The following is a 27,099-nucleotide window of genomic DNA, read 5'->3' as shown; positions in this document are numbered from 1 at the left end:
ATATGATAGAATCAATTAATAGTTGAGCATTAGATTGGCCAATGTTGTAAATAAATAATGCATTGTAAGTTAAAGAAATTACAACTTGTACAATTTGCTGATACACGTTGCAACTTGTATGTTCACAAAATAAATTTTCAATGTTTTGTTCATATATCTCAAAATAAATACAAAAAAAAAAAAAAAAACAAGAAATATAATGTTATATATCTTTAATATATTTACATTGTACAAAAAGTAAAAATAGACAACAGCAACTTCTTTTGACAATTTTAATTTTAAAATAATTCTTCATAATATCAATGCATTTAATTTTGTTTACAACTTTTATGCATACTTAATTTACATTTTATTCACTATTTAAAAATAAGTTAAGTACAATGCATTATCTATATTATGTTAGAGTGAGGCTGGTGCACAGCCAATTATTCAATGCTGATGGAAAGACCTTCACCTCTTGTCGAGACTCAGTGTGAATGAAATGATTTTTCTTTTTTTTAAAGTGAGAAAAATTTATAAAGTCTTCCTCTGACGGGTTTGAATTTGTTTTTAAATGTCAAATATATTTTTTAAATTCAGATACAAAGATTACAAAAAGTAATGGCATTGTTTCGAAAAATTACTATTTATAACGGAAAAATGGATGAAAGATTCAAACAGGCCATTAATTTACTTCTTCTGCGATGAGTAATCTTTAAATAATACATAGGCTAAAAAGTCACAGGCTTCACACTTAAATGGCGCATTTTTTTTAAATTCACCTCATTTTCTGTTGGCAACAACCTTCAAAATACAGTTGCCAAATTTTGACAGTCTGTCGCTTAGTTTGTGAGTTATTGTGCTAAGTGTGAGGATATTCTAGCGGTGGATTATAATTTTTATCTTAAGTAGATGTCTAGTCAAAAATTATTAAGCAGATTAAAAAAACCCAAAGATTTGGGTTCTTAATTTTTCGTCACTTTTTCCAAAATTTCATGGGCCTTCAGCTTTAGTAATTATAAATATATTTTATTGAAACTGGCTAGATGGATTATTAATACTATAAGCAGTCCCAAAAACTGTAAGCTTGCTTGGAAAAAGTTTGGGAAGCCTCAACCTAAAGTACATTCTATATCCAAAAGTGAAGTTTTTGAAATATTTATTTACTACATTAGAGCTGTATATATATTAAATGTTGTTATAGTGTGTTATAGATCCGGGGTATGTTTATATATATTTAGAAAAATGAACTTTAGAGTAAAGGTTGATTCTACCTATATGCAACATATTATTACCTATGAATCTTTTTCTTATCGTAGCTGACTTTAAACATGAGGAAAGTAATCCAAAGGACTTCATCCGAATTACCCTGAAATTCGTAGTAACAAGAGCGATTCTTTGCTGATACCAAACGATGAATGACGTTCTCAATGACACCAGAGCTCAACGATCCATCATGAACTCCTGAGGGTGGACTTACACCACTCCTGATTGTGAATCGGCACTCCTCTTTTATAGGGGCTGCAAGGATTGATCCTTGATTCTGAAATGATATAACGACTCAATCAAAATGGGTTATATTATATTAAACAAATAGGTTACGAGTAAAAAATTAATGATTTATTTCACTTTGACAAAGCTCTTGAAATATTTATGTACATATAATAGAGTGCGGATTTATTTGTAAGTGCATTGTATACATGACCTGCTTTTATACGCTAAATTATAGCTTTCTAATGAATTATGTTTTTTAAATGTAATTCGTAATAAATAATTGCAAAAGTGACGTAGACGCTGCAATTATCGAAAATTTATTAAGCCATCAATTAGTAGTAGATATTTTTAATAACGGACATACATCATGGTAATAGTATCAGTTAAAATAATATAAAAGAGTGTGATATTGAAAAAACGTAGACTAGAACTTACTTTGAAGAGAACATTCACTCTCAATTCGAATCCATTCGAAGTGAATGGTTCCATATCAGGTACACCAAAGGGAGAGGAACGAAAAACAATGAGCATTCCTGAATCAGAAGAACTCACAATCGGAGGAATGATATCCCCTCTACAGAAAGAAATAAGCACAGGATCCGTTTCATACATTCCATCATGGATCGTGACAGAGTCATCATGACACTCATCAAAGAGACCAAGACTCGCTTCTTCTTTCCGTCCACCAAAAAACAGATATCCATTTTCTTTTATTCCACCATTTGTGAGCCCATTTTTCTTTTTGGGAGATGTGAGTACATGGGTTTTGAAGTGAGAGGGTTGGCTCACGGAAATGAAGGCAGTTTGTCCTTTAGGAACTTCATTGGGGGAAATAACGATGCGATAGTTGCATGATGAGTTTCGGGGATATATCCCAGGATAGTTTGGAGAGCGCAAATGACATGTTCTTCGTGAACAATCTGTGTAATTGATGTGACATTCTCCACCACCTCCTCCTCGTCGATGATGTGAGGTTTCGTGATGGTGATCTCCAAATCTTAAATTAAAATATTTGTTGATAATAATTAAATATGGAACAATGGGGGTACATACATATAATATGAAAAAATGAGAAGAAATTTAATGTAAATACACTTTACATATGACATTACTCGTATTTCAAACTAAGATATTTGTATTTTTGTTTTTTGCTGCTTTTTGCAAACACAAAAAACAAAAACAGAAATATCTTGTTACTTTTATTTCAAAAATTATATATCCTATGTGAAAGCTAAAAAAGCTAAAAAATTGTTATTTACAATAGTGACAAATAATTTCATTATGAATAAAAAGAATTAGCAAAAAGTTTGCTGAATTAAAATTGTTGCTAATCTTTAAAATTGTTGTTAGAAATACATTAACAAATCACTTTTAAAATAAAGTACACTAAATCTGATTAAAACTCCATTGGTATAAAAAAATGACCTGACATAATCTTTTGGAGGAGAACAGCTTAGATGTTATTATTTTGTATTAAATAAGCTGCACATAGCTATGACAAGGAAAGGAATCAATACAAGTCATACTCTGTATTGAGGAAGGAGGTCAGAAGGAGTTACTGCGTTATCTACCCTTAATTGGAATCGGTTCTCTCTTGATGCCTTCACTTACCAAATATTGACTGAATTCTTTAGATATGTACTCTCCTCTATTATCAGAACGTAGACTCTCGAATTGTCATCAATGAAGGTAATAAAGTAATGACATCCACTCAGCGAAGGAGTCTGTATGCCTCCAGATAAATACGAATGAATTAATTTGCAAAACATATTTAGCTCTTCTCTTTGATTGGTGTGGAAACGTTATCTTACTAAGTTTACCCTCAATACAAGATTCACACAAATGGTGGGATGGAATTTCCATAGAACCAATAACTTCAGAGAAAATTGACGCTCCTCTTTCAGATGCTTTTGAAATACTTAAAAGATTGAACAATAATTCTTGTACATATGATACAGTCGTAATATTCACATTGCCAATTCCAATGACTTTCAACAACTTTCCTTCTCCAATTATGATCTTCATGGACCCTTCCTTCATTGTTTTTATCTCTTTAAAAAAGACTTTTATGGTGACACATATGACTCGTTGCACCTGAATCAATAATTTACTCATTTGAAGTTAATTAATCTAACAAGGCAAATTGCTTTATTGTAAGTCCGTAACCTTCTTATTCAGAGCTTGTGCACGTTACCACTTTGTTTATTGTAAGACCTTTCTTCAACCCGTGGGGAAACTGACCCGTAATTTTTTTATTTGGTATCAATCACTTTTCTTGTAACCAGGTTTGCCACAACCAAAACGTTTCAGTAAACCGCTGCTTCAAGTGGCTAAACCCTTTTCAGGTTCTCTTGAAGTATTATCTTTGAGTTTCCTCTCTGTGTTCAGGATCCGCTCTACGACTAGTTCCCACGTTGGTATCTCAGGATGAGCCTCCCATGACGTCACAAGCATATCAATTTTTTTAGGAAGACTCGCTAACAGGTACACAACCTTGTTTTCCTCATTGACCTAATACAGCAAGTTCATAAAATATTTCAGTCATCTTCTTGACATAACCTTGAACACTCTCACCGTCTTTCAACTGACAAGCAATCAACTTTTTCCGTAATTCTAGTTTGTTTGCCCAAGTTTGCTTTTGAAATTGACTTTGCAGTCGACTCCAAACTTTAAAGGGATCCGTTGCTTCACCGACTAAGTATAGTAGAGTTGTATCTATTTCTAATACTATCATAGCAAATTACAAATTCTAAATACAGCATGCTAAGCCAACTTCTCAGCCGTTATCTTAGGCTCCGTTTCTTCTCCCGTAATAATTTTCCAAATATTATCTCTTATCAATGCCATGCGACACTGAATTTTCTACGTGGGGTAGTTAGATCCTTTAAGGGGAACGATGGGTATTCTACCTACAGATATATCACTTTAAATACACTTCACTAATCAATTCAAGCACAACAGAAAGGTATCTGGGTCCATAACCTGTTGGATTGAGATAATATAAATAGATATCGGGAGAATAATTTCTCGTACTGAGACTTCCTTTAATCAACTGAGACAAAAGAGTTATTATAAACATACATGCTACGCAGGTAGCAACAAGAGAATTAATATAAACAGGAACAGATAATATATAAGGACAACTACAATATGAAACTCTAATCATATTTACAATTTACTCTCCTACAAATCATGACACTCATAAGCATAGGCATTTTATACGTAGTTGTTCTCCCATAAAGAATTAAAGAATAATTATAAAAAATTTATACAATAAAAAAACGCTAATCAGGTACCCATTCACAACAAAACCTCACAAGTTAAAAAGGCTAACGATTTATAACTTTTAATATATATTCAACTATAAGAATGATTCGTTTCAATTTTCAGATAAATGTAATTAATTGTTCTGTACTCATCAATCATAAAATATTATATACCACAAAAAATCGTATCGATAACAATTAAGGGTAAAAACAATTTTTCAGCTAGATTTTGTTTGAAAACTATGTACACCTTGTTTCATAAACCCATTTTTTTTTTTTTTTGTATTATGAATTTATAATAATGTAATGAGATGTTAAATACATTCCCTTTCTTATCTTCCTAATGATAGATATAAAATTTTTGTAGTACATTTTTTTAAATCTATTATTGTATTTGACTTGTTAACTCTCAGAACAATGGTTTAACTTCTCTTTGCTTTCATACACGATCTACAGATTTGTTGCTTCTTTTTGTATATAATGAAAATGTTTTTCTAACTCTAATACTATTATATCTGTTAACATAAGGCTATTTATTTGCTTATTTATTATTGTATGCTAAGGGTGATAAAAGAATACAAAACAAGGAATTTATTATCTCCGATAAATTTTAAGCAAACGTTGATAGGTTTTGAAGATTAGAAACAATGGAATAAATTTGTTTTAAAAAGAGTTTAGTCCTTCACTGCGTCATTATTTTCCAAATTTTGAGGTATAGTAGTCTTGTATTTATTTTTTATTTAAAAAAATGAAAAACAAATATGCATATAATGTGTTTACATTGTTTTTTTTATAATTATAAATCAATTACACCAATACAAAACCTCTTAACTCGTTTGAATCCTAATGAAAGGTGTTAAAAAAATATAGTATATATTTTACACTACGTAGTCATAGGTTCAAGATAAGAAATGCTATTTTTAATCATGTAAGGACAACACAATTAATAGGAGTTTAATACTTCTGAATTTGAAACATGAGTATTTATCATGTTCTAAATATTCACTAGTTGAAATAGGAACAAGACAGCACTTTTTGAATCAAATTAAAAGAAGAAAAATTGTGTTTTGGGTTAGATACCTTGATTCAAGATATAGTGACAGGTCTGGAGAACCTGTTTCTCGATCAGTCAGAATTTGGAATTAAATATTAAATATAAAACACCCTGTTTTCGGATTTTGCGTATGAGAAGACTACTGAAAAAAGGATTTGCCTCTTTTGTAAGGCATCAAGGGAAATGGCTGGGCATTCTTTATTGGAATATGAACATATAACAAATTTAGGAAATCACTTAAGGTGAGTTTTTTTTTAATTTAAAAATATTGTTAAAAACATAAAATTTTAAATATTTTGATATTGTCACTGATCAAAAATAAATTAATTTTATAGTTACAAAAGTTCCGATCATATTACACCCGTTCAGATCCACTGAAAAAATTATATGGTTTGTGTTGTTTTGTTATGTTCTAGTTTTTAGGTGAGAGGTTACCACCATATTGTATGTGATTCGTGATATTAAAAAAGTTTATATGTATATATTTGTACATATTTGGGTACAAAAAAAAAAAGGTATTCTAAGAATGAATGGCTTTTTTTTCAAAGTAAGAATATTGACAAAAATTTTAATAATTATTTTTGAATTGTATGTAAAAAATAAGAATTTTTGTTCTTCAAAACGTATTATTGAGCATTTTTGTACATGTTTATAAATAATTCATAATTTTCAAAATTAGAAAAGTAATAAAAAAATAACGTGGTCTTGGCACATTTTTGCCTTACCAACATCAAAACATTTTAATTCGAATTATATTTGCAAAAATATATTGTTCAAGATTTTCATAGCTAAATGTGATATCCTGTCAAAAATATACAATAAAATCATTAAATCATTTTATTGTTCTAAATTTAATTGTTAGAGATGTACGTATCCTTAAAGTACCTATTATAAAGTGAAGATACCCCTTAGAATAAGTAATTCAACTTTGATAATTAATTCGATTGTATGAATGTTTGATGCTTTTACAATTAATATGCTTTTATTATTCCATTATTAAAATAAAGAAATCCTGGTTTAAAAAGAGTCTGCTTTGAATTTTGTCAATATTTCTTCATAGGGATGTTAATATTTTATTTAACCTTTGTTAAAGTACTGTAATAGTTATTTTTTTATTCATTACATTTTACAGAACTAATTGGAGCTTAAATAAAACCTTTATCAAAAATAGTTTTGTTAATGTTAAATTTATCTTTAACAAATTAGCCCCAATAGTATATATATATATATAATTATTAGAGCTGGTAGGGTATTGGGTTGTACCAAGGTTCATTTCGGTGTAGTTTTTACCTTCGTTGGGATACAATGGTACGTATATATATAATCACATATTAAAGATTTTGAAGTTATAAAATTTTGATTATTCTATTTTTTTAATTAATAGTTTTAAATAGTGAGGTAAGATATTAATCCATCAGGCACATATTATATAAGAAATAATGTATGCCTTTGTTTATACAAAATTGGGATAATGATTTACAAATTGATAAAATATATCCCAGTTTACGAAAGCCTCTGGTAAGGTGGAAGGATAGTTTAAATAAAATTTTCAATATTTCCAAGTTAGTTTGACAATACCTTACAACTACATAGACATCAGTATCAATCATTACATCATTTTTTAGAGAGCTAGCGATATTTTGACTGCTTATTGTTCTTATTTATTTGTAAAAATGTAGACAAGCTCATCTTTTTACGAAAAAAAAGAAGTTATAAATTAATGAATAATAAATAACCCGCATATATTTAAATTCAAGTATTGTTATTTTGTTATATTAGATCAGCTGCAAACAGCTAGGGAGGAAGAAAATTAACCCAAATCCCACTCTGTATCTAGAAAGGGCAATGGAAATAATGACTCCATATTGGTTTTCAATTCTAATCCGTAATTACTCTTGCAATTTAAATGCAATTTGTGTAAAAACTACTAACTGACCTAAAGTCTCTAAATACATTCAAACAGTAGAAGGGAAACGAATGTATGATTAATTAAATTTTGAAATGTCTAATCGAAAGCAAATCCGGGTAATTGACCTTACAACAACAATAGTACTGATATCGCCTGTCTCTCCTACTTAATGTAGAATGTCGCGGATAAATTTACTTTCTTCAATATACCGTTGAATGAAGGCAAGTGTCTTCCACTTTTGAATCTAAGATTAACAAATAATTTTTTTTTTATTAATGTGTGATGATATTCAGACGATTTACATTTAAAGCTACAGACTAATGTAATTTCTAAATACATAACAAATAGATGTAGCTATGGTATGCTAATTTATTTTAGTGAGTTGATGTTAAATCAGCTCCCAGTAATGGAGGCAAAAGCAAAAAGGGTTCCAGCTATACCCGGTCTCTCTTACTTTATAACACATGGACTGAAAAGTTCCAAGCTTCACACATAGAGAGTGCTTATTAGGCTTCCTCTCTCGGCATCTCGTTTTTGCAAAATTTAACAAAGCTTTAAACCCGGGATAATTGAGTTATTTCATGAATGAAATGTGTTTAGTTATATATAATTCCTTCCATTAAACGTTAAATACATATTGAATAATCACCAAATTTGGAATTTTAGGATTTTTATTTTCGAATGCAGTATATGTTAATTCTAATTATAATTGATACCCACAGAAACATCAATATGTTTTGAATGATGGATTATTAAATTTACAACTATTTTGTACGTTCCACAAAAAATCCCGATGTCCATTTTTAAATATTTTAAATAATAGTTAAAAATACAAATTTGTCGTAAATTTCTAAGAATTACAATTAATAAAATAAATCGCATTCCTTTGTTTAATATTCCTAAATAATATTTACATTAAAAAAAGGAAGTTGATTCCTCTACCCTACGAACTTTTACCATTGCAAATTTTCACGGGGTGATTAATCTCACAGGAAACTTTCCCAAGGCGAGCTTTTCCTAGATCCTATGAGGCAACATGCATTTAAAAACTAATTCCCAGAAAATAACCATGGTTCTACCCACTGAATTTGTTTAGAACACGGAACTATATAATAATCAGTTATGTATTTATACTATAATATGTGTTTTTGTAAAAGTACAAGATGTCTCATATTTGTACAAAAAGAGTTAAATGTATTCTAGTGATGTACAAGTTGACTTTGCAGCCCGCGGATGGGGTAGCATATTTAGCTCTAGTTAAAATTAACACGTTAATCACTTACTATTTAATTATTTCTGTTGTGGGTAAGATCGAATTACAGAAATAGAAAAAACGGGAACCATGGGTTCTAAAAAAATCTTAACTCTATTATTGATATTGATAAATATGAAAAAAATGAGAGTTGAGATTAAATGTATGAATAATTGCTTAGAATAAATTCCTTTTTTTTCAAATTTAAAAATATTTAAGTTTAATAGTATTTATTATTTGATAGGAGAAATATACTTTTTTCTAAGGTAAATTAATAAGATTAAAAAAAAAAAAAAGTTTCTTTCTATTATTATGTATGTAAGTTGGTCGAGGTATATCGAATTTTATGTTAAGGGCAAAGTTATATTATCCCCATTTTTTATTATTATTTATTATTTTTTGATAAAGTTTATTTATTTTTTTATTTTCCCATTCAATACAAATATCCAGTCTGCAATAAATATTCTCATTAATATTATTTTTGTAACTTCAAATATAGACATGTCTTTTTTTAAATGGCTAATTTCGTATTCTTTGCTATACATTTACGTAGAAAAAACGTAAAATAGTTTTCAAAATTAAAATAATACAAAGTTTGTACAAATGTAAAGAGTAAAACTAGTCCGAAAATAGCCAGTTCAAAAACAATTTTTTTCAGACAAGTATTGGTAGCCCCAGAATGGTTTTATTGAACTTGATAAACTTGTTAGTTAAATTTGTTGTGTAGGGTATGGTACTATGCATATGATTGAGTTGGCAGCGAAGTTTGAGGTATTTTAGCATACATTTTTCTAGAAGTTACTTACAGTAATCAGCTCAGGAAGCTAAAAGATTTTGCAATTGTTCAATATTATTAACGAAATACATAACATTTGGCACATTATTTTTAATAAATCTAGTAATTTTGATTAACCATTGCCAATATTTATCATCTTCATATAATTTGCTTAAATGTGGGCTAATTATAAGATGGTAAAAAAAGTTTATCTCTTCCTGTCGTGTAATGTCACAAAACAACTTTTCAAATAATGGTGGGGCTATGCATATGACATTTACGAGTACGTTATTTTACTTTTTGCTCTGCTCTACAACATGCTTTAAATTAGTTTTGAAAATTTATATTGGAAATAACTGCAAGCTATATTTTGAGTTACATGATCTCAGCATATATTCATTTTACAGCATGAAATTTACATTTCTGAATAATTTTTCTTTAATTTATTGTTATACAAATTTTGAGTCAAATTATATACAAATAAAATCCCTTGCAGACATTGACTAAAAAGTATATGTACAGGGTGTCCCCGATAAATTGGAACTATCTTAAAATTCAACCTGCTTGATAAATATGGAATTTGGAGTGTATTTATTAATATGAAAAAGTTGGACATGATTTAAACAATACATTTATTCAACATGTCTTCCCTCAGCAGCCACCATCTTCTCCATCTTACCCCTAAAGGATTTGCATGCCCTGATGACTTCTGCGGAATCGACAGCATTCCACTCCCTCGTAATGGATCCCTTCAGGGGCGCGATGCTCTTGTGGCTGACCTTGCACACCTCACCTTCCCCTACCAGTAGTAATCACACGGATTGAGGTCGGGTGAGTTGGAGGGCCAGGTGTTGCGATCCCAGAAAGTGATGTCATGGGAGTCGAAGATGTTAGTGGTCCTCATGGCGATGTGTGCGGGCGCTGAGTCTTGATAGAATATGAACTCCCTCCCATCGGCCGTATCTTTCATCCAGGGGATGACGAACTCCTCCATGACTTCGTAGTACCTTATTGATTTAACCCTTTCCTTGGGATTGAAGAAGAAAGGAGGCATCACCTCACCGGTACTGCAGATGACACGCAGGGTCATCACAGAGGCCGGGAACTTTGTGGGGAAGACTGCAGGGACCTCTTCTCTCCTTGGCAAGCTACCTATCATTCTGGACGTTGTAACTTCTGTCGACAGTCCAGTTTTTCTCGTCGGAGAAGAAGATGATTCTTCCTTCATGGCTCTTCAGGTCATTGAGGAGACGGTTACCGTTGGTGAGCCTGGTGGCCTTCATGGATGCCGTGAGAATGTGTTGTTTGGTCATTCGGTATGACCTGTACTTGAGATCATCATTCACAGCCTTGGAGACCAGCTGCTTGCTTACTCCACGGTTATTGGCCAACATGGACAAGGAAGTCCCTGGCGAAGCCTTGATGGACTTCTGGAGGCCTTCAAAGAAGCTTGTAGATAGCAGAGGGCTTGTGTCCCGTGCGAGCCAATTCGAGGATGGCGTCTCTCCTTGCTTGTTCCATGATGACTATTGTTTGTTGTCAAAACAATTGTGGTGGAAGTTATAGTGTATTGTTCATGCCAACTTTTATACTAGTATGATTTAACACCGAATATCCACATTATGGATCTGGATGAAATTTGAAGTAGTTCCAACTTATCGTGGACACCCTGTATGCATTTGCATTGAGCTGATCCTTCCTCTCTAACAAAATGGAAGGGCAGACTGTTCCAGCTGGATTTTTTGTTCTGAAGACATGTCTCACTGAAGTTGAGACATTGCTTAGATTTTCGTTTGTGATGTAGGGACTGTTCTGCTTGTTCACAGTGGTATCAATGGTGCAATTTTTTTTATTAGAAAGAGTAAAACTTTCCGAATTTTTATTGGCCTGTACAAAATTTAGAAACTTCCTTTCTCTTTTTAAACGTCTCAGCTTGCTCCTTTCATAAATAAGATGTTGTGTTGTTCTCCTCCGTGATTTTGCACCATTTTCATTCCTGGGTGGAAATAGTTAAATGTGTAGCACTACATAAGATTAACCCTGTACTTGTTAGTTACATCGTATTATATTCCAATTAGAAATACCCCCTTTCAAAAGTATATTTAAAAAAGAAACATAGCATCACTTATTTATTCAATAAGCAAGAACAATAATATCGATGTCGACCTGTCAATACAAAAGTAAGAAGTTTCCAGATGAAAATATATTATAATTACTCCCTCTTAAAGCATTAAACCAAGTAGCGAAACGTGAACGTTAGCCTGAGGAGAACAAATGGTGTAGGCTTGTAATTTTTTTCGCAAGATGTCGCTTTTTATTTTCCTGCCACCGAGCCTCAGATATATAAATTCCCCTTCAGTTAAGTTCTTAATGTAGTAAAGCTTGAATTTAAATATATTACCTCTGAAATTCACCTTTTTTAGTAAGTTACTCAAAGGTTATTGTTTATTATTATTGTTGTTATGCTTTGGACCTCAGGTAATGTCGTTAATTACATGTTTGAGAATCGCAAAAAGCAAATAACTATATTTCTTAACAGCAACAAGTTGCCACTCTGAAAAGATAAATATACATCAATTATTTCTGCTAGGGCATTTACCTTTACATATATTAAAAAAAATATGATGTGATCAGTGTATTAAAAAAAAAACCCTTCATTTATTAGAGGTTCTCTATTCAAAACATCCTTTTGTACATTTTTTTTTTCCTTTTTTACTTATTCTTTTCTAAATTTCAACATAGGATGTCAATTAAAATACAAAGCTTCCTAAATTTTTCTCTCAAAATCTAGATTAAAATTAACTAAAACAATTATTCTTTGTACTATTTGAGAAAGAACCATAAAAATAAAATATAAAATAATTAATAAAAGTCAGAAATTTACATTGAACGAGGAGATAAATAAGCAGTAAACGACAAAAAACAAGTACATATTGAAAAATTGGATTTTGCAAAACCTAAGGTAAGTTAAAGAGGCATCCCTTCGAGAAAAATATGTATCATGATACAACATAAAGTTATTTCAATTAAATATGATCGAGGTAAAGATTTATTGGATTACTAAATAGGATAAGTATTTAAATTGCATTTAAATGACAGCGGTTCATTTTTAAACAGATAAGTACCGGATCAATTGGTGACAACTAAATTTGTTAAAAAGGCATGAATCCAAAAATACAAAGTTTATCTCTATGTATCTCTTTGATACTTAAAGTCTTAAGTTTTTAGTCAATATTTATGTCATTTACACCCATTTTCAGTAGTAAATCAGTTATAAGTAATAATAATTTGATAATCATAATCCTATAACGTCGTTAAGTTTCTGGAAAATAAGTGGGAATCCCTATAGAAAGCTTTTTAATATAATATACATATATATAGCTGAATTTACAAGTAGATTATAGCCGAAACTGCAGAAAATATATTCTGCTTAATGAAAGAGATACTTAATTTTTGGACTTGTCATATCATTTTGTAGTATACATTTATTATTTAGTAACAATAATTATTTTTGTAAATTTTATTTATAATCTGCAAAACTCACCCACTCATCCAAAATTTGAAAATTATGGGAGCTGTCAGTAGGTAAAAAAAGTAAGAACAAAAATGTATTTAGTATAACAGTGGTATTTATGACGTCATTTGGTTTATTTTCTTTCTTACATTTTAGCAGGGCATGGGGTTGAAAACTCTAAGTATACCTTTGGTATGAAAATACTTTAGTTTTTTAAAGGATATTAAGCTGAATAACGATATGAAACTTGAAGGGGAAGTAATCCCCTTGGGGAAGGGCCTTGCACTACCTTACATCGAAACCCCCCTTTTCTAAATAATGCAGGTTGTTAAATGATATTTTATATTATAAAATAGAAATGTGTAGAAAACTGATACTTTATTATTATTTTGAGCACTCTTCTATTTTATATTATTTTACAACTTTTATTATATAGTAATATGAGGTAAATCATTTATAAATCTTTTCATTTCTTAGCAAATCTATGCTTTTTTATTCATAAATCTTTGCAAAAAAGTAGAAAATATAGGCAGATTGGGGTAAAGGATAAATAAAATTGATTTGATTTTATCAAATGACAACATTTTGGGATACCTAACAATGTTTCATTTTATTTTTTGTTTCGACGATATTCCCTAATGTACATATATTCACAATCTCTTAGTGAATGAATATGGATTGAAAGAAATTTTACAACAATATACTATTTAGTAATTTATTGATTGCTATCCTATGATAGTTGAATTTCTTGAGTGTGGATCGTATATATGTAAAAAATATTTTTAATTTCTTCAAGAATTATTTAATTAATAATTTGAGGATTAACTGTTTTTGTACAAAATATATTAAAAATAAATTAGAATGAATCTATAAGCTTTCCTTTCAAAAAAAGTTATCTAATTCCTACAAAAAATAATTTAATTATTACATATCTATATAGTACCAATATTAAGGTGGTGCTGATGTCCAAAAATTATTAAATTTTTGGACGGATAATGGTTAATCTTTTTTTGATATTTTGTATGGATATAAGAAACAAATCATTTTTGGAAAATATTACCACAAAAACAATAAAATCCTATTGTTGGGTTTTTTAATGCAACAAATATCTATATATATTTTTTTTACAAAAAATATATTTCATATTGAGATACAAAGTTTAAAGGATATTTATAAAACTTTTACAAAAAATACAATTTATTACAAAAAAGGTGAAGAAAGTTTCAAAAAATGTCCATATTTACATATATATGTTTGTAATATGCTTTTCTTTTTCACTTCATAGAAAAATTATTATAGGGGTAGATTTTCAATTGTAAGAACGTTTTTATGACTTATTTCGATATGTATTCATTGTTTCTTTAATTATCAGATGGAGTTACACTGATAACATATTAGTAGTTCAATTACTCCATCTGACTTAGGATTTGTCTTTGAAGACAATTTACATACATACATATATTAAGTACATTTCCTTTTTTCGAAACGACAGTGACGCGAACCTAGGCACGTTGGGTTCATGAAAATATTTTTTTCCGAGTACCCCGTCCATTGAGCTACGTTGTTCCATTAAAATTTTCAAATCTGGCACTAGGAATGTTTTAACACCCACATTATTGGATTAAATACAATAACAAAATGTATTATCTGAAGATTAACCCTTATGTGGTCTTACTTTTCATACACACTTGTTGTCTTACGAGTCAAAAGTACGCGTTTTCAAAAATATCCCATAATACAATTGGTATATTTGAAATTGACTATGTATAATTGAATAACAAACTAAAATCAAACTTTTCATTAAATAATATTAGTTCTATATGTACGATTATCATATAAATATTAGATATAATTTTAAGCTATATAGAAAAATATAATATCATATATGTTATAGTATATATTATTCAGAGAATAGTAGAAAAAGTATCTCCCACTCTCTTAGTTCCTATGATTAGATTTTGTCTCATTATAAGATCTATGAGCTCTGTTCAATATCAACACCTCAATGTGGCTTAAAGGTTAGTCGTATCCAGGTTTTTTCATATTCTGACAAAATCTGCAAAAAGCTTCTAAATTTTTTATTTTCAATCTTTGGATGATGAATCAACAAAATACTCAAAGTATGTTCAAATAGACTATGGCTTACCTTGTGGACGGAGTAATAACTGTGTTTAGCTCTGAGTGGCAGTTAATTTCGTTTTCATATTTTATTAATGATAACTATTGCAGGTTTTTTTTTAAATAGAGTGCGACTTTGGGAAAGAAAAGTTATTCTCTGGTTGAATATGAAACAAATCCTGGGCTTTTGTTGACATAATTTTCTTCGAATACATCCTCGACAAATTATTTGTATTAAATAATTATTTTGAAGAATATTTTAGTATACTACTTTTGAATTCATTTTTTCACACAAGTAATATTTGAAACGCTGAGCCTGAATTCTATCTTTAATTTCAATAACTTATATTACATTTACGTCTCATCAAATTTTATTATCATGAAATTATTTGCCTATAAACTAAATCTTAGTATGTACTGTTAGGATTCAAAAAGTTTTGGGTATATAAATATTTCGTTTTGAATTTTTTTAGAAGTAGCTCAACCGCTTCAAAAATTTAAAATTTTACGATTTTTTTCAAAAATGAGTGTCTTGAGCTGGATATCATCTAAGCAATTCGTGTATATTTACTTGATCTAAAAAATTTCAATAGGCTAATTTTCATCAATAAGTAAATTAATTAAACATTATTTTATTTTGAACTTATATAACATTTGTGGGAACTGCTATTTTGTTCAAATTTTTCATGACTAAAAATATGTGATCAAGTTCAGCCTGGTGTTATACATACGATGGCCATCAAAAGTTTTATATTATCTAAAAAAATTGATATTTGGAGCCTAATTCAAGTTAACAGACGTAGAGCACCTAGAATTGCACAATATTTGTGTGTCTATAAGGAGAGTTTATCTTCTAGTCTGGATGTTTATACTTAAGCCTTAAGTCCCTTCAGTTTTTTCAACAAATTTGGGGTATTTCCATCACCCTAACATCCTTACATATATAGAACGAAAATATATTTAAATGAACCCAATACACGCTTTTACTTTTAATTATTATAAAGGTACAACTTATGTTCTTTCTTTGTGTGTAAGTGCCTCGTTTTGAAGGAAAGAAAGAAAAGCTTTGAATATGTATTCATATATGTAAATATACATCTTTATCTGTCGGAATATAAATATATTTGATTAAACCTGCTGAATTGTAAATTCATAACCCCTATATTGTTTCTTTTATGTTGATATTTTGATTTTCAATTAGAAAGGAATTGATTTTGTTGAGCTTTTAGATTATTTTATATATTTATACATATGTTTACCCATTTTTTACCAGCATTTTATGTATGAAGGTTAAATCCTGATGAACATAAAATAGAAACGTTTGAGATCATATCATAAAAAAGATCGTATCTTATAACATATTTATTGGCAGTCATCAATAATATACTAGTGCTTCTTATCCTATGATGACGTCGAAATCCTCAAAATAGGGAAGAATAATGTATAAAGTTATAAATATTTTACTCAAAACCTGCTTATCACTTTTTGTTTCTAAATATACATTATTTCCAGATTTTAGTTATGGAAGACTGTAAATAAATAGAGGATGTAGGAAAAAAAACAACAACAATAAGTTAACCATGGAAAACAGCATGTTACTAATTAATTATGTCCTTAATAAACATAAACTGAAATATTACAGGTTGCCAATTTAAACGTTTTTTAACTGATTAAAGCACGTCAGATAACGTGATAAGTAGAGATATGAGGGGAAAAAGTCTATCTTGAGGCGTGTAAAAATTGCTCCTGAGAGACATAATGTCACCTAATATACTATAAAGTCTTAAATAACAAAGGGAATACAGAAGTTGTTATTATTATATGTATAGGTGCTTTATTTTAGTAGCCTTTTTTTGAACCCATTTGAACATACAATCACGTCAAGGAAGTAAAAAATCCTTTCCCTAATAAATATATATATTTTTAACTTATTTGTTATGTAAAAATACCCTTTTTTAGTATATGTATATTGAAAAAAAATGGAGAAAAAATGAAAATAGCTTTAATTTAGGAGAAATGACGTACACTGGGAACGACTTTATTCATATCCCTAGTCATAAACAACTTTATCCCAGATATAATATGTGTATAATTAAAATTGGTTTTTTCAAAGTTTACAAAACAACAATTAAATTTAGGGGGAAACTAAGAGCCATATATCGGGGAAAAATGTAATACTATAATGTTGACTTATACTTAATCATTGCAACTCCATCTTACCAATTAAAGGAACAAAAAGAAAAAAAAACACATATCTACATACATGAAAACATTTTACACGGAGTCCTCATCCCTTGACAATTCATATCTTGATCAAAAAATTTCATCTAAGTAGTTTACCCCAAAAAAACTCTTTCATAAAAAGGGTTAGGCCGAACTAACCAGAAACTTCCCTGAAAATGGTCTTCGAATTCTTTAGAATAAGTAACTTAATTTTGATTTTTAAATATTACTTCATTCATTATACAAATTCATTACTTTAATATATATTAAATATAATCGTAGTCCATATTTTTTAAAATTGTAAGCTTGATGAATATATTCGGCATCTCTAAGGAACGTGCTAAGTTAATTAACATACTTATTTATCAATAATTATCTTCAAAAATAGATATAATTGAGAACAATAAATAATTTTTTAGTGCTTCATATAATGAATTTACTTTTGCCGTTTTTATATTAAAGCTAAGCTTAAAGTTTACTTAAACAGTTTGCATCATTAAATTTGTTTACTGTTTTTTCTCTTTTGTTATTTAGATTTGTCAACTAAATTTTTTTTTAGGCTTTTAAATGTTTTTCCTTCTTAAGGAACAATACTATATACTTAAAATTTCTACCCCAATATATTAAGTGTCGGATATGAAATAAAAAGAAACAACCAACTAAACACAAAATAATTTAATTAATACATTTTTTTTTTCTCAACTGTAAAATCCAATTTAAAATGCCAATATTAAAAAAATTAAAAAAAAAGTTTTCATGTTTATAAAAACATCACTTTTTTCCATCTCTCTCTCTAAAAAAAAATAGAACAAGAATGTGATAATTAGATTAATTAAATCTTCATTCATCGCTTAAGAATATTTTTAAATTATATTTGATAATAATAAAAATTATATTTTGTCTATTAACTTACATAATTTTATGATTAGAATTAGAGATGTTAAACTATGCGGAAAAAAAAATTTAAATTGAATATCGTAAATGTTTAAGTTTTGTCTAACGACAATTAAAAAATTTTAGAATAAGAAACAAAACAAGTAAATTTTGCTCTAAATTCAACCAACTTTTTTTATATGTAGTTCTCTGTTAGTGGACTACATTTTATTATGAATTCTTTTCATTATTTCCTGAAATATTTAATCAAACAATTCTTTATTTATCTTCATAATGCATTTTTACTATTTATTTTTAATTACAGACATTTTTAAAAGAGGTTTATTTAATTTTATTAACTGATTTACTTAAAATTTGTTCCATTTTTTTTTTCCAATTTCTTGGATTCTTTTCTTTTAAGTGAGAGGACGGAGACGTACATAGGTAGTTAAAAAAAATTATAGTATTATATTTATATGATACATGCAACATCATCAATAACTGATGAGTTTGACTTCTAAAATTTGCATAATATAATTAATAATTCATATAAATTTTCATCCATGATAAAAGTCCAATTATTTTAATTTAAGAATAACAAATTACAAATGTCTGGTAGAAACTTTAAGTTCTTGTTGTTAAAACATTTCATAGAAGGATTTATTTCTTATTCTTTTTACACAAGTATTTTTAGCATTTTAATTTATAATTAAGAGTTCAAAATGGATGGAATATTTAAAAAACAATACAAAGTTTCAACGATGTAATTATCATAATTGTTCAACTGTTTATCATGTAATTATAAACGATTTATTGTTTGGTGTAACTTTTTTATTCAGTTGATTAACCTCATTACAAAAAGTATATTCGCTAACGGAGGGTTAAAAAAGTTATTCTGCCTCTTATTTATGTGCTGATGTGTAGTGTCAAACATAATATCACATGACTATATTTAATTTCTCCAATTAACCCACCTCTTACAATTGTCTAAAAATAAATAATGGGAAGTGTCTATAGACTATGATGCCTAAGAAAAATTAATCTGCTTTGAAGCAGATCTTGAAATAATCAACATATAATAGTAATGGTCCACTGACACACTAATAATATGATCACAATATAAAAAAAATTAATAAAACAGATGAGGATCTCATATAACTTTATGTGGAAATCACAATGAGATAATATTTTTTTATTTCGATACATTTGTTTGAAATATGAAATCCATTATTTTGTGAATCCAATGGAAGATATTTAGAAATACATTTAATCTAATATTCGTTATTCTTATAGATCCCTAATTAGAATAAATTTGCAAATAGATAATATTTTAAATAAATATCAAAGTTTAATTATCTCAATGAAATAGTAAATTTAAAAGAACTAAAAAATTTCTTAAATGTATTTAACCTTAACTAAAAAAATATAATTAATTTCAATACAAAAGAACTATTTAAATCATAGCAAATATGATTTGAGCTTAAAATAAATTAATCTACGATATACTTGGTATTACAAAAAAGAACTAGCATATGGAAAAAATTAATTTACAATTTTATTTAACTAAAAAATCAGACTTTAATGTTTTGATCTAAAATATGAAAAAGCATTTCATTTAACACACTAAATATTTTTCATAGAAATATTATTTTATTGCAATTAATTTTTCAATAATGACTCAGTCATTTTTTCAAATTTTCGTTCCAAATGTGTAACTACATTGCCTTCTTTGTTCGATTTAGATATGCCATTAAAGGTGATTTTTTTTTCTCTTAATAAATGTTTTACTGTAATGATAAATCATTACATTCATTTTCTTTCATTTGTCGAAAGACTTCTATTTTACAAATACACTACCCAGAGCTTATGTTGTATGGTGTCACTTATGGTTCTCAGCCTTATTTTCCTATTTAAAATCAATTAAATATATATTTAGTGTATTATCCCTTACCGTGAATGTGCCCTCGATAGTCGAAGGAACTTGTACTTGATACGAAAAGCAAAGTTTCTCTCCGGGGTTTCTCCTCCATAGAATTTAAAGAACCTTAGAGCTGCAGTGACTTCATTTTTCTCTGATATATAAACGGGTCGAATACTTTTAGACACAATACCACAGAATTGACCCGAGTTATCTCCTTTTCCGCCACTGAGTCGATGCAAATCTCGGGGTGTCATACCATCAAGGAGTTTTAGATATCCATCAGGGCAGCCTGCCGTGTGTGAGTCTCTGAATCGTCCTAATTTAAATTCTTCCAATGTGATCTGCAAAATATGTTTTGGTTATAGTCGATGTATCGTCATGCAAATATATACACTTTAAAAGTATACATCTAACTACTTTTTTCCATTTATTTTATAATTAAAGGTTTTTTTTTTATTATAAGAAACCTTTTTGAGAAATGATGAAGTATAATTTATTACTTATAAAGACAGAGAAAAAGTATGTAAATTTAAATTATGCAGTTGTGCCTAATCAATTTATTATATTTTTGTTTTTAATTTTATAAGACTTGAACGAATTTATTTTCATTTTTTTTATTCAACAACAAAGTCTAAGCAAAATAAAACAACCATAAACATACAGAAAAACACACACTATTGTCATTTTGAAAATGTAATATATTACCAAAGGAAAAAAAAAGTAATTCAATTACATAATTAGATGGAGTACAAAATTTTCTTTTTTTTAGAAAGCAGTTCTTACATAAATCCAATGAAGATAAATAGATAAATTTAAGAGTGTACTTATATTAACTTGAATTAATTTCAATCACATAGGCGTTTGGTAAACTTTGCTGAAGAGACACTCTGACAAACGAACAAATCGTATAATTATGATCCTTATTCATGTCACTCAAATTTTTAAAGATAAAGGTTCAGTTAATTACACAGGTCAACATAGAATTTTCATCAGAAATAATTTTAAGAGTATTTCACAGTATTTTTGATGTTAATTCCAAATTTATCTTCTTGGAAGTACAGTTTTTCAGATGAAGCTAATTTTGTTTTTTATAAGTTTGCTTATATATTTTTGGTAAATAAATAAATTTGATTATGCCTTTTTATATAGAAATGATATATTTTTTAAATAAATACAAAATTACACAAATCCCCCTGTTATTTTTCTAAAATATAATGTAACATAAAAAAAGTATGTACAAAAAAAAAGTAAATAATGTTGTTACATTTTCAGGCGCACCATTTCTGAACCTCTTCCTATAAATATTGCTACCAATATTTATTCTGAAAATACTTTATATCTAAAGAAGAATATAATAAGATATTATCCAAATGATAATAAGTATCTTTAAAAAAAACAAAGGATGAAATAAAGTTATTATTCGAGGATATATTTAATTTTTAAACTAGTTTAAATAGAGATTTAGAAAAATCTATACTTTGGTCTTATTGTAAAAACTATAAGTACCAAACGAGAAATGGAAGCAAATCTGGAATCGTGAATTTTTTTTACAGATGATTTGCTTGTCATCGTGCTTTGGTCAGTCAACATGCCTCGACATTGTAAAAATCATAAAGACAAGTTATGTTACTTTTGTGGTCAGTTCACAACTAAAACCCAGCGACGAAGTATTACATTCGACATATAGAAAATGTACAATCTTTTTTTGGTTGCCATTTAGGCAACCAAAGTAAACGATGGTCGCCATATTATATATGTTCGGTTTGTTTAAGTCGGAGAACACAATCAATTAATGTATCCTTAATCATTAAAATTTGTGGCAAATGATTAAATGATTAATCACTTTATATTTTAATGTACCTTAAATGGAAATCATAAGAACATACTTGTGCAGCATAAATTATCATATAATATAAATATTTATATATGTATATTTTTTTTTTTGGAAATGTGTCCCTTCGGCAGATTGGTAATTTGGCAATGTGTTTGTTCGGCAAAAAGATGCTTGCCAAAGTTTTGTAGTACCGTCGGGAAAACAAGTACTCTAAAAAGAGATAACACATCGGACTAAATGACAATGTATTTAATTTATTACAGGTAGATTTATTGCCATTGGCAAGGAATGCATGGAACACGCACACTTCTTCTTTTTTTGGGACGAACTGAAGGCTATTTTTCTATTAATGGAATGAAAAAAAAAGAAATAAATTGAATCACACCCTTGATAAATGTCTCAAATAACCATATTTTTTTATAATAACACAGGGGAACAATTAGGGGGGTACAAATGAATTGAAGACAATAATTGAATTTATTTATGAGTGAAGAATACAAAACTAAAAATTACCAGTATCCCACATATTTCAGATAACTGGGAGAAAAACTGAGATCCGTTTTGGATTTCTCACTCAAAAATAGATTCCTTTTTTGGCTTGAAAACAAAATGAGTGTTCCCCTGTGTAATTATTGTGAGGACATAAAATACTTAGATCTAGCCAAAAAGTCATTTTAAATTCTTAAGACATTCATTATATGTTTGGGTTAACTCCTTTCCCTCTTTCATTTCTATTCTAAAATATGCCCCTTCATTGTCAAAAAGAGTACATGATCCATGTATCGAGTGTTACTAAGTGTAGGTTTCAAGGAAATATAACTTCATCCAAATTTTGTGAATACAAGAAAAGACTCTTTGTTATTTAAAAAATTTATGTATTAAACTCACCTGTATCAGATCTCCAAAGTCGTCATGCTTTGCGACAAAATGAAGATCACAAATGAAGGGTAGTTTATTGGCTCTTGGACGAGGAATAGAAAGTCGATATGATCTCCCAACCTCTCCATAATATGTTCGATTACAAGCTGAAAAGTGAAGATTTATCATTTACTAATTATTTTATGCATTATATGTGGGGTTGGGAGTACAGATACATATATATGCGGATATTACCACTTTTTCTTTTTCTGCATCATTAATTTATTGCAAAATAAGCTTTCATTACTATTATTAGTAACTGTTAGCTTGCAAAAAGAATATAGACTACGTTTTGCAAATATTTTTTTATTATATTTTGTATTTAATCCTGGATATCGAAGCAGTGTTTTTATATGTAAGGATCAAATAAATCCATTATGGAAAAAAAATTATGAAGATAAATCTTACAAATAATGATGAAGTGATTGAAGGAAAGGGAATTGATGTATCATACAAAATAGATATATAATCAAATACAAAAAAATTAAAATAATCAAAGTCTACACATAATTTTACTCTGTTCAATATAAACAATAAACTCATTTGCAATGGAAAAGTTTTTTTTTTTAAAAGAGAGAGGGAGAGACAGAGAAAAATAAATTATTGCCCCTAGGTTTAAAATGTGTAAACATTATTTATATATTATATAAATGTGCTCCGTCAACATAAAAACAAGTTAGAATGTGTTTACCCATAGTTAAGCCTACAACTACATTTGTATTTTCTACAAATAATTGTCAATTAATAATAATTAATTGAAGCGCCGCAAGTTGTATATAAAGTATCAAAAATGCATCAAATGACACATACAAAGATTGAAAAATGAATTGTGTTTATTTAAAAGCACATATAGGGTACTAATTAAGTTTCTGAAATCAAATATAGATAAGTATTAAAATACATATAACATTTTTATGTTATTTAACTCATTCCAGAAATTTGAATAATAAGTATAATTCGGTCAAAAATATGTATGAAATATTAAAAAGTATAATAAGGTGGTCTAAAAAGTTTCCAAACTCAGCGTGAAGATTACAGCAGCTAGTCACATCCGTTTAACATCTGTTACTTACTAAAGTTTCCGCCATTTTAGACGTGCAGTTGATATGTAATAGTCGTTTGAGTGAGTTGATTTAGTGTTTCTGTAAAAATGGTCAAAATTGAGTATCAAGTTATCATAAAATATTTTTTTCCCTGAAAACATCAACTTTAAATAGATTCAAACAAAATCTGACATACAAAGTTTTGTTTTGTTAAAATTTGACGAGTCTAAGTCAATCCAACTCGGAGTAATTGAGCCAAAAACAAAAAGTGCTCTTGAACAATTATTCTGGAGGGAAAAAATGCTAAATACTATTTGTACAGGTTAAGACATGGAAGCATTCCTAGGAGAAATGTGAAAAACTACAAAAATACTATGTTGATGAATGTCTTGTATCTTTATAAGTCCGGAAATTTTTTCAGGCCATCCTTTTATATGTATTTATATAAAGTGGAAAAATAAATTATTGATTTTCATTCAAGCTTGTTTTTATATTTCTGTATATGACGCACAATAATAAGTTGATCTGTTTTTAAAAGATATTATATCGTTTTTGATACGCAAACTATTATATATTATTATTATATGTAATGCTGAATAATTAATTGTATTGATGGTTATCTTTTATTTAATAAAATATTTGTCAGATGACTTTATATATATTTATTTAATAGGTATCATTATATGATAAAAACCTTTGTGCCTGCATAAATGACTTTCTCTTTTTATTCATAACGATGATAATACCAATAATAATATACGCCTTTCTTTATTATGTTACATTACTCTGATATTAAATAAAATATATGCAAAAGATTTATACAATTTAAAGTAATTATTAGTATCTTTTTTGTTAATATTCTCTTTTAGAGTTTTTATTATTATTGTTATTTAGATCAATCAGTTTTAAGTTAAAATGTTTTTGATACAAAGAAGGATGGAAATACAATTGTATATAAATCATTTTTTTATATCAATGTATTTTCTATTCTGCCTTTACTAAATTTTACATTAAAATAAAGAATAAAAACAATACATGATGGGAGAGCTTAAAATACTTAAGTTTATTGTACATAGTAGTCAACGGCTTTCTAATTGTCTTTTTAATCTATTTATTCTGTACAGTTTTATTTGACCATAATACATTAAAGTCTCCAAACATCTCAAAAAATGTGTTATTCTTTAACACAAATGATTCCAAACTACATAAATAAGTTTTGTATTTGAGTAAAAACCTTTTTTTGAAAAAATGCAATAAAATCGTTATTTTTTTAGATTTTTATTTAAAACGAAATAATGGACATTTAATAATGTTCAACATCCATTTAATCGAAATAATTTGCGTCAGCCTCAATAATTCTTCTCATTTCTTGTTCATGTGGCTCATTTTGGACATCTCCTCGTTTATAAAGTTTATCAGAGAGAGAGGACTAAGTGATCTATCCACATAAATTTAAAGATAAATTTGCACAAAATAGTCCTCATGATTAAGACTGAAACTACTAGGTGCACATATCTCCTTTCCCCTAATGTGTTTGGATACTTATTGATCATTCCTCGAGGATTCTTTGTATCTTCCATGGTCTTTATTACGATTTATGGTTCTCAAGGTTACTTTTTTTGTCTCAAATATCTCCTTGTTGAATAATTTGTCATTCCTGATTATCAAAACGGCACATATGTGTTGTTCATTGAATTGATTTTCCTTTCATTCGTCTTATAGTCTTGCCATCTTGATTGACTAAATATCCCTATATTTAAGAGCTTTTGAACATCATATAAACTAAATATAAAATGAAATTTTGCTATTTTTCTTATATTGTACATTTTAAGACTACAAGCAACAGCTACACTTAATAAAATATGAAAATTTTAAAGTCATTTTGATCCTTAATTTATTTCATTTTCATTTTTCAATTTCCATTAATAGTTTACTGTTCAATGATTTTTCTAATTCCTTATCAATTTATCATAGAAGGAAATCCATTTTTTTGTCAACATATATTTGATTACGTTTTACTCATCTTAAACAAATATAAAATACACATATATATTTTGAGAAATAATTTTTTTAAAGTCATTCATCTAGAGAGTACTTTCATTTATAAAAGTACTTTATTCTCTTTACATAGAAAAATGTTAACTTATATGATTAATTTTGTGAGCATTTAAGCTTACAAATTTTAGAAATTATGTAATATAAATAATTGTTTTGTTTTTTAAATATGACAGTTCAAAGCATGTTTTAGCTCGCTTTTTTTCATACATACAATGACATTCATTTTCTTTAACCTTCCATTAAAAAGATTTAAATAAATAATCACATTTCTCTCATTTTTTATATACATTTAATGAACTTGTGATTGGTTAATGGTGTGTAAGGTTTGTGCAATGTTAGACAAAATTGCCTCAATAAAATTAATTGTTTTATTAGTAATTTATTGCACATTGCTTTTAAGTGTAATGAGTAAAAAATATATACTGTAAAAAGACCACGCACATAATAAGGTAACCATTTTGGGTTTTTTTATTACATTGATTCTGAAAAAATAAATTTTCTCACTCCCATACCTTTTTTTTATTTCCTCCAAGGTTAATCTGCCAAACAAATATCCAACTAACTAAAAGGGACCCCCTCATTTCCCTTATTTGCCATTTGATTTATTTGCTCATAAAATTATATGTCATATTATACCTTTCTAAAAAGAAAAAAGAGAGAGTTTTCACATGGATATAATAAATGTAACATAAATTGGAGCTCAATGTCTGTCATTACATATTATTATTAGTATTAAAGATATAAATATGTGTGCATTTTGAGGATTCTTATTTTTTAAGCCAATATATAGGATCCGCAGAAAGTATGTTACGCAGTCGAAGTCTCTCTGGAAAGGACTTGCATGCTGCACGCACCATGTCCATGGGGA

The 27,099-nt window shown here is 28.3% G+C and overlaps 1 protein-coding gene across 3 annotated transcripts in view; it reads right to left on the bottom strand.

Moving 5' to 3' along the window:
• The window catches only part of LOC121117372 (uncharacterized), a 220,788-nt gene that overhangs the window by 2,673 nt on the left and 191,016 nt on the right, over nt 1–27,099 (bottom strand). For all 3 annotated transcript variants that reach the window (XM_071888142.1, XM_071888144.1, XM_040711785.2), the window contains 4 exons: nt 23,101–23,237; nt 20,409–20,719; nt 1,909–2,470; nt 1,275–1,522 (listed from right to left, as the gene is read on the bottom strand). In XM_071888142.1, the coding sequence (XP_071744243.1) occupies nt 1,275–1,522; nt 1,909–2,470; nt 20,409–20,719; nt 23,101–23,237 (1,258 nt within the window). The remainder of the gene's footprint in view (nt 1–1,274; nt 1,523–1,908; nt 2,471–20,408; nt 20,720–23,100; nt 23,238–27,099) is intronic.

The sequence above is a fragment of the Lepeophtheirus salmonis genome, chromosome 1, assembly GCF_016086655.4.
Source record: "Lepeophtheirus salmonis chromosome 1, UVic_Lsal_1.4, whole genome shotgun sequence".
NCBI lineage: Eukaryota > Metazoa > Arthropoda > Copepoda > Siphonostomatoida > Caligidae > Lepeophtheirus > Lepeophtheirus salmonis.
The sequence above is the reverse complement of the archived record's forward strand: the minus strand, read 5'-3'. Positions and strand labels throughout refer to the sequence as shown.